The sequence below is a fragment of the Falco punctatus genome (genome assembly GCF_963210335.1).
Source record: "Falco punctatus genome assembly, chromosome: 12".
Classification (NCBI taxonomy): Eukaryota; Metazoa; Chordata; class Aves; order Falconiformes; family Falconidae; genus Falco; species Falco punctatus.
Genome location: NC_137592.1, coordinates 27,845,299 through 27,858,959, shown reverse-complemented (window position 1 = coordinate 27,858,959; position 13,661 = coordinate 27,845,299). Strand labels below are relative to the sequence as shown.

The following is a 13,661-nucleotide window of genomic DNA, read 5'->3' as shown; positions in this document are numbered from 1 at the left end:
AGTATTCTTTGGCGTAAAGTACAAGAGATAGAGGGATTAAGATCTTGTCTAGTCTAAAATCAAAGACAGGAAGCTACATAAAATGTGAGTTCAGGTGCTCATAACTACTGAATTAGATGTCATCCAGCTGACTAGCACGTGCAGTTAGGCTTCATGAACGCTGCCTTCAAGTGCAACAGTTACATGATTGTTACTTGCCTGCAATTTTAGCAATTAATTTTGCTTTTTCCTTTAAGGAGAAATCAAGATTTCCCGTAAACACTTTGAAGATGCTTTTAGGAAAGTGAAATCTTCAGTATCCAAAAAGGTAAGACAAGCTTCAAGTATGTAAGACTTATTACTCCCCTGGAAAGGATAGTATCTTTGTGCTGGAGACTGGTGGGAATAGTTAAGCTTGCAGTGTACTTGCACGTATTTCAAATTGACAGTACCTGTCTCCGCATTAAACAAGCCTGATGTGTGGTTGGTTTGTTGGTGGGTGGTTTTTGTTTTTTTTTCCACTAGCTCAGAAATTAAAGTCTCCCTTCTCAGCTGCAGATGATGCATTGCATGTAGATTTATTACCATGCTATCAAGGTTATCTTTTAGTATGGCACCTTGGATTTCTCATTGACATTCCCAGGTTAGTTATTGAGCTGGCCCCAACCTCTTAGGTCTGTGGAATTTTAAGTTAGAAGTAAGGCCTTTAGAGTGCACCCACCCAGAGATGGATGTGACAACCAGAGATTTCTCTTCAACCATTTCTGTTAATATGCCAGAGACATGATTTTGAGATGGGACATAAAACACACTTACCTAGGCTGTTGCTTATCAGTCTTATCATTATTTGCATTTGTCAAGGAAGTTTGTTTTAAAGGTTTCCTTATGACCTGTTCTTTTTAATGACTGAAAGGAAAGCTGTTTAATAATCTTAATTACCATAATTGAGAAGTTAACTGTTTAACTATTTCCTTTCATTACTATTGTATGTTGATGGTCAGTGACCTTTTCTAAAATTTAAGAGTGATCTTTGGCTCCAAGATGCTTTAAAGGTGGTGCTGGTTGTCGTTTCCTTCTCCTTTTGCTAATCACTAAGCAAAGTATTCAGAAGCAACAGCCATAAAAACTTAAAACATCTCCTCTAACATAGCAATCACTGGTAAAAATCAACCAGAAATATCATTCTGCATCTGAAAGGCAGCTTAAATATCACATCTCAGAGCCCTCTTTTAGTTATATCAGTCTGAAGAATTTGCAGTTAGGTATTTTGAACTATCTTTTGGAGTACAAGATAATCTCCCATTTCCAGATGCTACTTCCTATCTGCTAAATTAAATCTGACAAAAATTCTCTATACACCTTCCTGTGGATACCGGAAACAAAAAAAAAGCTGCATCTCACTGAGTTTGTCCTTCTAACTTTTCCCTGCCATGCACATCTGCTGTTTCATTAACTTGTTTTTGATTTAATTGGTTGACTTGAGACAAACCCAAGTAAGTTGCTGTTAAGGCTGTGGATAGGTGTCACCTTCGGAAGCCAGTTACTTCAGTAGAAGTTAACATCTCATAAGTATTCTCTTCCTCAAAACTGTCTTTCTGAATGACTAGTGAAAAGAATTAAGGAATAGTTAAGTTAGACTAGCAAAAGAAGATATTCTCTTTTCATTTTGGCAGAACTAGATGGGGGAGTAAAGTGTCAGTTCAGCAGCTCTCCTGGTAAAGAGGGCAGTACTACTTAGTGAAGCTGTAATCCAAACCTAGCATGGCAATAGTAAGAACTCTGCCAAAGGTTTCTGTTGATTAGGTATCCTTGGTGCTGGAGAACTTCATTTACGAACCAGGGTAGTGGGGTTTTGCCATATTGAAGTACTTATTTGTAAATGTTTGAAAATACAGCTAGTGGCTGATACAGCTCGTTTGTTTCACTTTGTTAATAATACATATAAAGTCACTTTTATACATTGCATGATTTTAACCATTCTGAAGTATTTTTTCCTCTTGGCACTGCTAGGATCAAATAATGTATGAAGAACTGCATCAGTCACTGTGCAGGTGATACACTTGGACAATTCCCAAAAGAGACTTACTGTGCATTGGTGGAACGTTTTGTAATATCTGTGCCCGATTTCAAGAGACAGGTTGGAAAGAAGCCATACCAAAGTCTTTCAACTTTTTAAACTGTACCTGAAAAAAAGGTAATCATAACCTACTGCTCTAAACCATCCTTAAGTTAACAATTTCCTAAATAAAAGATACAACACTTCCTGCTTATTACCACTTACATTTTTTACATAAATGCTTTCAGTGCTAAAGAGTCCATACCATTCTGATATATTTGGTACCCTTGGAGGCAGAGAGGCTTACCCTTCAGAGTGCCTACACTGCTGAAATAGCCATTTTCATTTATGGTTGAAGACAGCTATGTTTTCAAGAACAAGGACACTGACAGAATCCCTGGGAGCACAAAGCTGTGAAAGCAGACTGCGGAAGTGCTGCACTGTATGTTACCATACCCTTACTCATGCCTTTCCCAAATATAGTAACACATTATGATTGTGCTAGCACAGGTTCTTAGAGCTTCTAACAGCTTCCCTTCACCTTATCAAAGGAAATTATCCACAGATGGCAGGCTGTCTTGAAGTTATCTACAAGAGAGTAAAGTTTGGAATTCTGAGAAGTACTGTGATACTATGATTTAACAGCCACCTAAGAAACATTGGAAGCCACCTATTACATAACTCTTAATTTTTTTAATGGACAAATCTGCAACAAGAAGTTCTATTACAGATTGGAATTTCTTAACAAGTGTTTTGACATCCTCTGGGGGAAGGAAAGTAATACTGGTTTAAGGCCAAGAGGGTTGGTAGTTTTCTTAAGTACAAGAAATTTTATCTTAGAAATCTTAGAAAGTCATAACTCAGATACTTCCCAGTCTGCTGATACTGGAAGTTAAGACAGAACACTGAAGTGTGACAGATACTAAGCAACTAATTTCTGAAGCCTACAAGCCCTCATAGCTTTTTAATTTTGCCACCACCATTCTGCAAAACTTCTAAATTATTAGTGTCAGTTTTTCTCTTTGATCGTTTTTTTTCTTCCTAAAAGCACTACAGCCATCATTCAAGGAGATCAGAAAAGGAAATGGATTAATTCTGCTAGCAACTTTTGAAGTCTTAAGTTTAATAACACCAAACTTTAAAAATTAATGAAATTTCCATGTCAAAACAGTAAAATAGTTTTTTTAAGCAACACTTACTGTGTAGGCATCCCCCTACATAACTGTTTAAGAGGGAAGAGATCATTTAGTCTCCAGCTCAAATCCCAATTAATTTAAACAAATGGCCATGCTTTGCTAGATGTAACCACAAGCAGCCAGATCCAACTTTAAGACTGACCTCGCCTTGAGAGGGATTAGTGCCTTGCATCTTAGATGGCAATTCAAAGAAAAATCAGACAAAAGATCATCCATATTTTTCCCAAAGCTAGATGGGGAAGGCTATTACAACTAATCACCACAGACTTGTTTTAAAAATACTGACACTTGTAGCAGCACGTACTTACCACTGTGATTTTTGCACAACATGGTACGATATTCCCTCCCTCTTCTAGGGAAGTCCAAGACTGGAGTGACTCAAGTTGTGGCCCATATGACTAACAAAGTCCCTGCACATGAAGCAGAAGATGATGTGTCTGCTTGTAATTATAAATCATGCTTGGGAGCTTCAGCAATTACTGTGATTCCCAGAAATCCAAGATGAAGGATCATGATTTTATCTTAGATTAGTTTCACTTGTGAATGTTCATTACTGTAAGGCAGTACAGTTAGTACATATCAGTAAAGTGACTAATTTTAATGTAAAATCATGCCTAGATGTTATGTATGGAGTTGTACAAGAACTACCTACATTACACAAACATCATCCTGTTTTAGCTCCAAGTCTACACCTTCACAGGGTTTTTTTACCACCTTAAGTAAAAAGCTTTTTTCTTTATAGGAAGCTGCAACTATATGAAAGCAAGCTGTGAACTTAGTGCAATAATACAGTCAATTCACTTGAGTGTTTGAGAGTTGACCCATGAAAGAGGATTCAGGCAGGAGCCCCATGAAAACAGTATATAATACCTCAAATATAAATTTTAAATCTGTCACCTAACCACAGATACTCTAATTCTAAAGGCCATCACTGTTTTTACTTGCCTGTGGCATGCATTGGTTTCAAAACAAACTATATAAAACTTCAAGTCAGAAATAAAAAAAGGTCTAACTGTGATACAACTTCAGTCATACAATTTAGGAATTTGTCATCTTTTCATGGGGGGGAAAAAAAAAGCTAGGGGTAAGCAAGCCACTCTGCAGTTGAAAGTCACCATGTGAATGATTTCTTCTTTATGGATATACGAGGAGAATCCTGCTACCATACTTAAGGATAGCTGCAGTTGATGAGTTTATGAAGTACCGAAGCCCTCAAGCCCTGGCATATTCACCAAAGAATTCTCTCCTCCTTTCCTCTTATGATGGTATTATTCCTGTGTATATACAGAGCAAGAAAGCAAGGTAAACTAAGGAGGAAACAGTATTTGAGCAGTAGTAATAACAGTATTACTGTTTAATTAGTAATAACAATATAGTCTTGTCAAGAGTTCCAACACAAAGCAGATTTAATTTACAAGGTGTCTGATGATTGTTCTTAATATGCAACCATGGAAGAGGAAGTGGGGTGCAGGAGGGTTTGCATTTACTAGAAAATCTGAAGTTAAGCTGAAACATGGAAAAAGCCAGATCAGTCACACATCGTATCCTGTCTGCTCACCTTGTCTGGGATACATGTGCATCAAGTTGCAGACAGCAGTAGGCAACTGAACTCTTAAATTCGACAGCTCATGCAAGAAAGTGCTGTACCCACACTGCTACTTTTTCTTGTGGGAAATTCTTGTTAGCCTATAGTACTTACCACTAAAAAACCAACTTGTTAAGAAATAAAATGCAAGATTCCTTGTACACAGAAAATGGGAATTGCTTTAAGGAACAAGCCTTTCCATGTAATACAGAGACTACTACTTTGTTCTGCATATACAGCTACCACCTCTCCTAGCAGACATGCCTAGAGGTGGTTTTACCCTCCAGTCATCTCATTTGTTGTGAGAAGATCAAGAAATTGTTTATCATGCCATTCTTCTGTTTCCTGAAGCTAGCCACATATCTAAATCACAATAACTATTCTGTCCCAGAGCACATTAGATGCTAACTTCAGCTTAGATAGGGAGCAGAGTGTGCGGGGAACTCAGCAGAAAAACAAAATGCTGTCTTCATTCTTGGCTCAACAGGAAGCCTTTTCAACATCTTTGCACTCACTGAAGTCTTATATACCACTGCAGCCTTGATTGTGAAAGGGAGGATTTGATAGAGAAGAGATAATTGTGTACAGAGTTGCAAGTTGCTGTACTAAAGGCATACCTGTATGATTTAGACACACCTATTCATCAGATTGCTTCAGCAAGGTCCTAGGAAAACCAACTCAGCAGACCCAGAAGCACCTCCTGTGCTTTGCAATGGGCAAGCTAAAACAGCAGAACTTGCTTTGCCTTACATCTTGAAAGACTCTTTCAAGTTACAGAGGTGCACAGTCTCCAGAAGCTGCATCTCAGACCACTTACACAAGGTTGCTACCCAAAAGCAATCCTGTTTGTCTGACAGGATTGGTAAGGCAGCCTGCAATCTATAGATAGCATTGACATTATTGGTTGTTGAACCTCATTACAAAAAAAAAAAAAAAAAAAAAAAGGAATGAACAGCTTTAAGTTCTACTATGGCATGCCACTTCATCTGATACAAGAGTAAGTGCCAAGGAGGCAGAGGTGAATCACCAAGCTCATTATTTAAGTGTCCATTCACCTAGAATTGATCCATTTCTCAACATCTGTAGACTTTTAAGTATTTGTTACCTGCTTGCTGGTGGCATTTAAAGAGTTAGCCAGAGGAATTCTGAGACACAGAACCAGAAGTCTTTTTTTTTTCCACTGACTTCTGGTTCTAGGTAGGATGTCTTGCCCAGGATCTGAAAGCATGGAGCTCTATAGCCAGAAAGATGCATCCATTTAACATGTTAATTAGCCACTGTTGTGGAACAGACAGGTTCAACAGCAAAGCAAGAACACCAGAGGCAAGAGTTGTTTTGAAAGAGGAATATGCCCACGCTTGTCCTGTGGGAACTCTCATGCCTAGTATGATCAGATTCCAGGATGCATTACTTATTCCACTTAATCAGCTTAAAGTAATTGGGGGGTGGGGGTGATGGGGGCGTTAAAGCCATGCAGCAAGGCAGTTTGAGCAGCTTACGTGTTTCAGAACAAAGTCCTGAGGGGGATTCAGAGCTCCTGTAGCACTTGGATGATGTGTTTAACACCACTGACCCGAAGTCAGCTGTGTTTTGACAGTTAAACTCCTGGTTGGTTTCACATAAAGGAGAGGTTTGCCAAATGGACAAATTAGTAAAATGCTTTAGTTACACAGAGAGGAGCAAACCCCAACAAGCATATAGAAATGCCAAAGTTACCTCATTCCATCTGAACAGATTTTTTAAAAGTTTATAATTGGGTTAACTATAGGGGTTCTGAATGCTCCTTCGGTTTAATTTATTCTTCGCTGGTTATTCAAAGCTCCCTGCAACTTTCAGATAATTTCAAAAATTATACTAGCCTGTTTCTGCCAGGTATATTTTAATAGCATTAATAAAAATCACTTAATTCCTTAAAAAAACAGTAACAATATTATTCACGTGTATTTTTACCAAAATGTGGTACCTCTTGTTTCTGTGCCATGCCTTTGGACTGAACACCACATTATAAGTATGACCAGAGAAAACTAGTTACTCATTTAGAATATATCAAACACAAGTGAAGTAAGTCCAGGTGGTCCTCATTCCTGCTTTTAAGTCTGTTGGTTTTTTTGTTTTTTTTTTAGGGATAGAGCTGCAATATAGGGTAACTTTCAGAGATCTGCCTCTGGCAGAATCCCTACTACCAAAGTTAGCTGCCAAGGCATTTTGTGCATTACGCAGGAATTATGTAACTAAATGATAATTACCAATACTTGTGAGAATCAGACCATTGCTTAGATCCAAACTTAAGTCTCATTGGCTCAAATTAACCTAGTCCAGCAGGTGTTTCAGAAAGATTATGGCAAGCAGGTATTTCCCTCAGAATTCCCCACTACTCTGCAGCTCTTGAAGTGAAAAATCAGTTAGAACACCTTAAAGCAACATTTGCCATTTTAAACAAGAGATGGTAACTTAAGTTCTGTTTAAAAGCAGGAATTCACACTTCCAGTACCCATTGGGAGGACAGTAAGGGCCATCAGTGTTTCCACAAATAACTAAACCAAATTATAAAATCTTGACTCTGAACTCTGGTTATCTTAAGTATTCATCTAGGATAACTGAATTTCTTTAGCTTTAGCTGTAAAACTTTTTCAAGACTCTTTCCTTCCTTCATCCCGCCGTGTTAAACCATCAACAAAAGGGATTTAATTCCACCTTTCACTTCTTAAATTGAGCAGTCCTAAGTGGCCTAAAAAGAAACTGTTTTTGCAACTTAAGCCTATTCAAGTCTTTCAACCAAAGCCAGTTTTCTTCGAGTAGAAAGGGAAGGCAAGGATTCTTTGCAGTTCATCTGTACCACCACTCAACAGAACAGGTCTTCCATCTGCCTTAAAAATACCAAATTTCTCTAAAGCTTAATTCCTTCAGCATCAGGGGACCAATATTACTTTAATATTTACTTTTAAATTACGTATAAAAATACTGGATATATTTTGCCATTACACCCAACCCTGAGCAATATGTTGGCTGGCTAGCAGGTTACTGGCACCATTGAAGTCGCTTTTTAAGTGGTTGGCACATTTTCATAATATTCCTATTGCTTAACGCAAATAGAGGCCCACACTTAAACAAAACACACATTAAGAACAGGACCGCAATCAAGCAAGGTTTAAGATGCACCAACACATTCTTGTCAGGCACTCAGCTTCTTCCAAAAAAAATTAAAATGCAGGAGATGAAAGCATCTAAAAGTTAAGCTACTTACAGCAGACAGGTACAGACAACAGCTAAGACTTCCAACTTCATCAGATTCCATCTTTCAGGTAAGTGAAGAACAATCCATAGGATCACCATTTGAGGTGTAAAGGTGATTTGTAGCCATCTTTTGACAGCTTAAAGCTGTCATCAATGCATTAGAAGACAGAAAGCAAATACACTGTGCTGAGGTATACAGAGATCCTTCAGTGTTTCGCAATTCTATCCATTCTCTGTTCCCAGTTTAAAAACTTCTCAAGCAGGAAATTTTGATACCACTACCTGTGCTCTCACATTTTAATATGCAAGACAGACAAATGTTTATGTAGGGTGCTGTAGGTTTAGGGAAAAGAAAGTCAGGATCATTTAGCAACACCTTTCGAGTACACAATGACTGATGTGCTTAATAGGTAGAGCCGTCAGTGGTTGCAGCTAGCCTTGCTTGCCAGAACACTATGTGCTTCAATTGATTCAGTTTTCCTTACAAGCCAAGCTTCCAACTGAGTGCAAATATTTATAGATTGAACATTTAAAACCATGGTAACAGCAGAACCAATTAGGACAAGCCTAATGATTTTTCTTTGCAGACCAGAAATACCCCAAACTGCAACAAGATTTTTCCAATATGAAAAACCTGATCAGTTATATTAGGTTAACTAGTGGCTTACACAGTACAATCTAAAACACTGGCTGCTCAAGCTATATGCTGACACAGGCAGCTTAGGCAGTAGGCAGGGGACCCACGAAGCTGGCAATACCCTTGAATTCCCCACCTTTTTACAAGCAAGTCACACAAGCCATCTGAAAGACGCCGGTTTCATTCCGATAGAGTGCTCCTTTAAGGTACTTCCAGTAGAAAAGGTAGATCTTTAAAGCAATGCTTCAAATGACATATTACACATTTAAACAAAAGCCAACTTAACATTTCTGTGCAAATTTAGTTCTTCCACCCATAAGTTAGGAAACAGGTTCAACAAAAGATTTAAGTTAAACTGTGTTAGTTCAGAATTAACAGGCAAGCATTTTAACACTACAGTCATCTAAATAGCATGTTGTGGGCAGGGTACTACATTGAGAACTTTTAAAATACTAAGAGGCAGACAGATTTTATATATAACACCTGCCAAAGTAAATTCTGTAACAGAGTGATTCAGCATTACACATATAACGCTGATCCTTCGGCAAACAGACACATTAAACAAATGAATCTGAGAACTGCAAGGAATGTTATAGCTGGTAGGAGTCTGCTACAAAATCCTTAAGGATGCATTGCTGTGTTGCTGTAGATCTGAATTCGGGACACTGGTGAACAGCTTTAGCAAGAGACCTTATACCAGCCACTTTAAAGCAAGCAGACATTTCAAGGTTTTTTGGTTGGCAGAAGCTTAATCTTGCTTCACTTCCCCCTTTAATTGCCTTTTCATGCGTGAATATGGGCTGATTGTGTCATCCATCACGAAGTCATACAGTACTTTTATCCAAGAGTTATATTGTGGCAGGTTGTCATAGTATTCAGCTGCTATTTTCTTCACCTAAAGAGGAGATAGGAGGTTTATTTACTATTTATATTAGCACCAATCATGACAACTTTACAATCCTCAACCTGTAACTTAACGTAGAGCAGTAAAGTTTCATTTTAGATGTTAGATTCTATAGGAAAGGCTACGAGCACTACAACATTTAAGTTTCCTGAATGAAAAAGCAACTCCCCGATTGTTAAGTAAACCTCACGTGAAACTCTGTTGAAGCAACCCAGAACAAACTGTGCTAGCACTCAGAACTCCATTCTCTGTGCTACCCAGGGAATGTGGGTCCCCTGTGCTACCCACTGCTCACAAAAGCAAGCAGTATGGTTGCTAGTGGAAGTGGGTGGCTCCATTCGGTGATGACTCATCAGCATACAAGTATCACTAAAAAGGATGTTAAGTTCTAGGATGAGATGTTTAACATGGCTATTTTTAGATGTAATTTCAAACCTCAGTGCTCAGAAGAAAAAAAAAAATTATCTTACTTCTGAGGAACATCTTGTTTCTAAAGACAGATGTTAAAAGAATGAACACAAGTTGCTTCCAGAGACTTTATTCTCAGGATGTACCTGCTAGCTAGACCACTGTTTTAAACTAAGACCTAGAGTTTCAGTTAGATATCCTTACTGATACACTTAAGGCCAACCACCTAAAGCCTTAAAAACCTGAACAGCCCAAAACTGATTTTTCACTAAATTCCATAGCTTTAGACAGAAGAAAAACAGTAATCTATAGAAGCAACAAACCCAAGATATTAGCATTCCTGGTCTGGAGCTAAAGAGAGTTTTGATCCATCACCACACCTGTCAATCAGTGCATCTAGCCAGTATACTTTTATTCAACAATAATTATTCTCAGCTCACCGGTACCCCAGCTAAAATCAAGTATTTGGTACTTCAGGATCTTTAGCACATAGCATAGCAGAGTCCAGTTCAATCAAATTAACTGCACTGTTCTGAAAGAAGGCTTTGTTTTCTTATCGGAGCTGTGGGTTAGGAGTCCTGTAGCAAAGCTGGGTATTTGCCTCTGCAGTTAAATACTTGGGGGTGCGAATTCCCTGTCTACTTAAGTACTGGTGCAAATGAAATGCTGGTTCACCAGCACTCATCTAGGTATCAAAGGCGAGTTCAAGCAACTTCAGCTTTATCTGAAAGATTAAATCTATGAATAAGAGAAATCATCTTCTTTTTAAAAGGTAAAAACACCAAAGTCTCAACAAACCAATTACAGAATTTACCTGCCCTGCTAAAGTAGTGCTGGAGTAGTTGCTTCATCTACAATTCCACCACTCACAACAGAAGTAACAAGTTTAGACTCCAAAGGCACAAGTTTACAAGGTCTTAACTGTTACCAAGTGCAGTAACAAAGTACCAGGCCAACACCACAGCTGCTGTCAAACTGCAAATTTAGTGTCTGATGGGAAACACTTTTCCCTGGAGATGAGTTTTAGGTGTAACCCCTGGAAGCCTGTGTTCCCATGCTCCAATTAATAAACACATACAATGAGAATTAAGCTCCTGCTTAAAAGAAACCAACAAAGATTGAAGTGGGGAGAAACTAGTTTGGAAATTCACATCTGCTACTCATGCAGATGTGACAGGTCTAACTCTTAGCTTTGAAGCCTTAATTCTGTCAGCATACAGCTGATACTTGGGGTTCAAAGGTTCTCTCTAGAGAAAACTGAGCTACTCCAAACTAGAAAGCTATTAAACATTTGTCAACAGTACAATAAACATTATCAGGTACCTCAAACTCTCTCTTCCCCACTAGGGAATATCAGTGATAGAAGAGACTGACAGATAAGCATGCATTACGATACTGTCCTTAAAATTTCAAGGACAAAGCCAACAAATCTCTGAAACTATCTGCAACTTCTTCTTACCTACTCTTTTTTTTTTTTGCATACTTACAAACTGAAGAAATCAGAAGGCCGGTTGTAATTACAGAAAACTAAAGTTAGTGCAAAGCATAAGACATGCGTTTCCTTCCCTCTCCATTCATGGAAGGGGCTTGACACTGGAAGCTGGTTCAGGATACCACTAAAATGGTAAGTGGTTACCCCCTTCATCACTCAACTTTGAAACTGTTGAGTTGGATGGGTTTTGATGTTTTTTTGTTTGGGGTTTTTTGTCTTTTTTTTTTTTTAATTTCCAAACTTTCATTCTTCTATCAGTGTTGAACCTGCTTTTAAAGTTCAAGTAGGACTTATTTTAAGAAAAAGTGATAACCTTGGAAGTAAACTTACCAGTGGAAGGCTCTTGCCAGGAATATTGGGGAAATCATGATGTTCATTGTGGTAGCCAACATTAAAAGTGAGCAAATTAAGTGGCCCATAGTAGGAATAAGTCTCATGTCCTTTTAAAAACATATAATGTTCAGCTATGAAGTGTCCTGAAATTGGGTGCAACCCAAGTCCAAGTACTGAACCAGCAAGCATGTAAAAAGTGGATTTGACTCCCCATAAGTAATATATCACAATATCAAAGGAAAGCTGAGCCAATAAATTGATTATTTCAAGTCGTGTAATGGGTTTCGGATTGATGCAGAGAGGTCTAATGGCATAGAAAAAAGGCTGAAGAACAATCCATATGAACTTCCTAAAACGGGTGCAGAAAAACCAGCCTTCAAAGTTAGTAGGAATGTCCACATCAATTCCGTCGCCTCCCAAGTAACGATGATGATCCATGTGGTATCTCTTGAAGGATATGGAGTACGGGAGACCAAGAGGGAGGTTGGCAAATATTCCAAACCATCGATTCCACATCGCTTTGCTGTTGCCAAAGGCACTGTTGTGAGAGATCTCATGAATAGCCAGAGTCATGGAGTGGCTAATACAGCTTCCAAAAACATATGCCCAGAAGATCACCCATTTCCAGTCCAAGTCTTTAACTAGATAAAAGGCAGTCAACTGCGCAAGAACCATCAGTATAACCACCCAGATCAAGTTGTAGTCTGGCTTCATTAACGCTTTTATCTCTGGATGTTTAGCTAAATGGGAAAGAATTAAACGAAAAAGGAATCACTTAGAGGCTCTCCCTACAGCCGGCTATCCCAATCGGATTACAAAAGCAGGGACTGTGATTTCTTCCCTTCCTCCCAATGAGGGTTTGTCTGCCAAGGTAATGAAAACGCCCCACTTTTCCACTTGTGACATTCATTGCTACAGCGAAGCCTTTTAAAAATTAAGTTATTTTAGTATTTTTCTGTTGCTCAGCAACTAGCCACGTCCATGGAAAGCACCGGGGCCACCTCCAGCCTCCGCGGGAAGGACGCGGCTCCGCACGGGCAGCCAGCGTGACTCGCACGGGCTGCAGCAGGCGCGCTCCCATCTTGGCCGTCTCGCTAGACGACGCGGCTGCTTAGCCCCATACCGGGCGCCGCGCTGACCGCTACGCGACACGTGATCTGTTTATCGCGACACACGAGCTGTTTATTACGACAGGCAGGCGCCGGCTCGGCTACCTCGCGCGGGGGGCGCGCAGCCCGGGCCGCCGCGCTGACCGGAGCCGGGCGCTCGCTTCGCCGCTCGAAATGGAAGCCCGGGCCGCCCGTCCCGCGCCTCGGGGCTGGGGCTCCGTCCCTGCAGGCGGCGAGGCCGGGCGAGCCGCCCCCCCGCCCCGCTCCTTCCCGTCCCGTCCCCTCCCCCGCCAGCGCCGCCAAGGCGGCGGCTCCCGCCCCCTCGTCCGCGCCCGGCGCCGCTCCCCTCACGCGGGCCCAGGCCGCTCCCCGCGGGCCCCGAACAGCTGGCGGCGGGGCCTCCCCCCGGCGCGGGCGGCTGGCAGCCATTTTGTGGGGTGTCCCCCCCCGCCACGCAGCCGGTGGCAAGGAGCGGCGGCACCAGCGCCGGCCCCCCTCCTCACCCAGAATCTCCTTGCGGCGATCGGCATGAGGCTGGTCCGTGTAGACCCACTCGAAGTCCTCCCTGGCGACGGTGTTGCCCATCCCGGCAGCGCGACACCGATACGGCCCGGACCGCCCGCCCGCTCAGCGCCGCGTCGCCCCCCGGCACCGCGCTTTATAGCGCTGCGGAGGCGGCTCGGCGGGCGTCCCGCCCACCGCCCGTCTTCTCCCCCCCATTGGCTGCT

General features: G+C 40.9%; 2 protein-coding genes across 2 annotated transcripts in view; one reads left to right on the top strand and one right to left on the bottom strand.

Annotated features, from left to right (window-relative positions):
* The window catches only part of NVL (nuclear VCP like), a 43,413-nt gene extending 41,164 nt beyond the window's left edge, over positions 1-2,249 (top strand). Inside the window, exons 22-23 of the mRNA XM_080408731.1 lie at positions 237-307; positions 1,990-2,249. Coding sequence (XP_080264857.1) covers positions 237-307; positions 1,990-2,034 — 116 coding nt within the window. The 3' untranslated portion in view covers positions 2,035-2,249. The remainder of the gene's footprint in view (positions 1-236; positions 308-1,989) is intronic.
* Positions 2,250-7,710: 5,461 nt separating this feature from the next.
* Positions 7,711-13,609, bottom strand: DEGS1 (delta 4-desaturase, sphingolipid 1). The gene is made up of 3 exons (XM_080408769.1): positions 13,437-13,609; positions 11,822-12,564; positions 7,711-9,582 (listed from the first exon to the last, which is right to left on the bottom strand). Exons 1-3 carry the CDS (start codon positions 13,516-13,518, stop codon positions 9,436-9,438), a joined length of 972 nt encoding a protein of 323 aa, XP_080264895.1. The 5' UTR covers positions 13,519-13,609; the 3' UTR covers positions 7,711-9,435.
* Positions 13,610-13,661: the final 52 nt, after the last annotated feature.

What these genes read in the sequence shown, in the direction of transcription:
- DEGS1 (XM_080408769.1), bottom strand. Translation starts at nt 13,518, where the DNA reads ATGGGCAACACCGTCGCCAGGGAGGACTTCGAGTGGGTCTACACGGAC. An exon ending in TCGCCGCAAGGAGATTCTGG is followed by an intron (nt 12,565 to 13,436) that starts GTGAGGAGGGGG and finishes TTTCCCATTTAG; the next exon opens with CTAAACATCCAGAGATAAAA. An exon ending in CTGGCAAGAGCCTTCCACTG is followed by an intron (nt 9,583 to 11,821) that starts GTAAGTTTACTT and finishes TCTCCTCTTTAG; the next exon opens with GTGAAGAAAATAGCAGCTGA.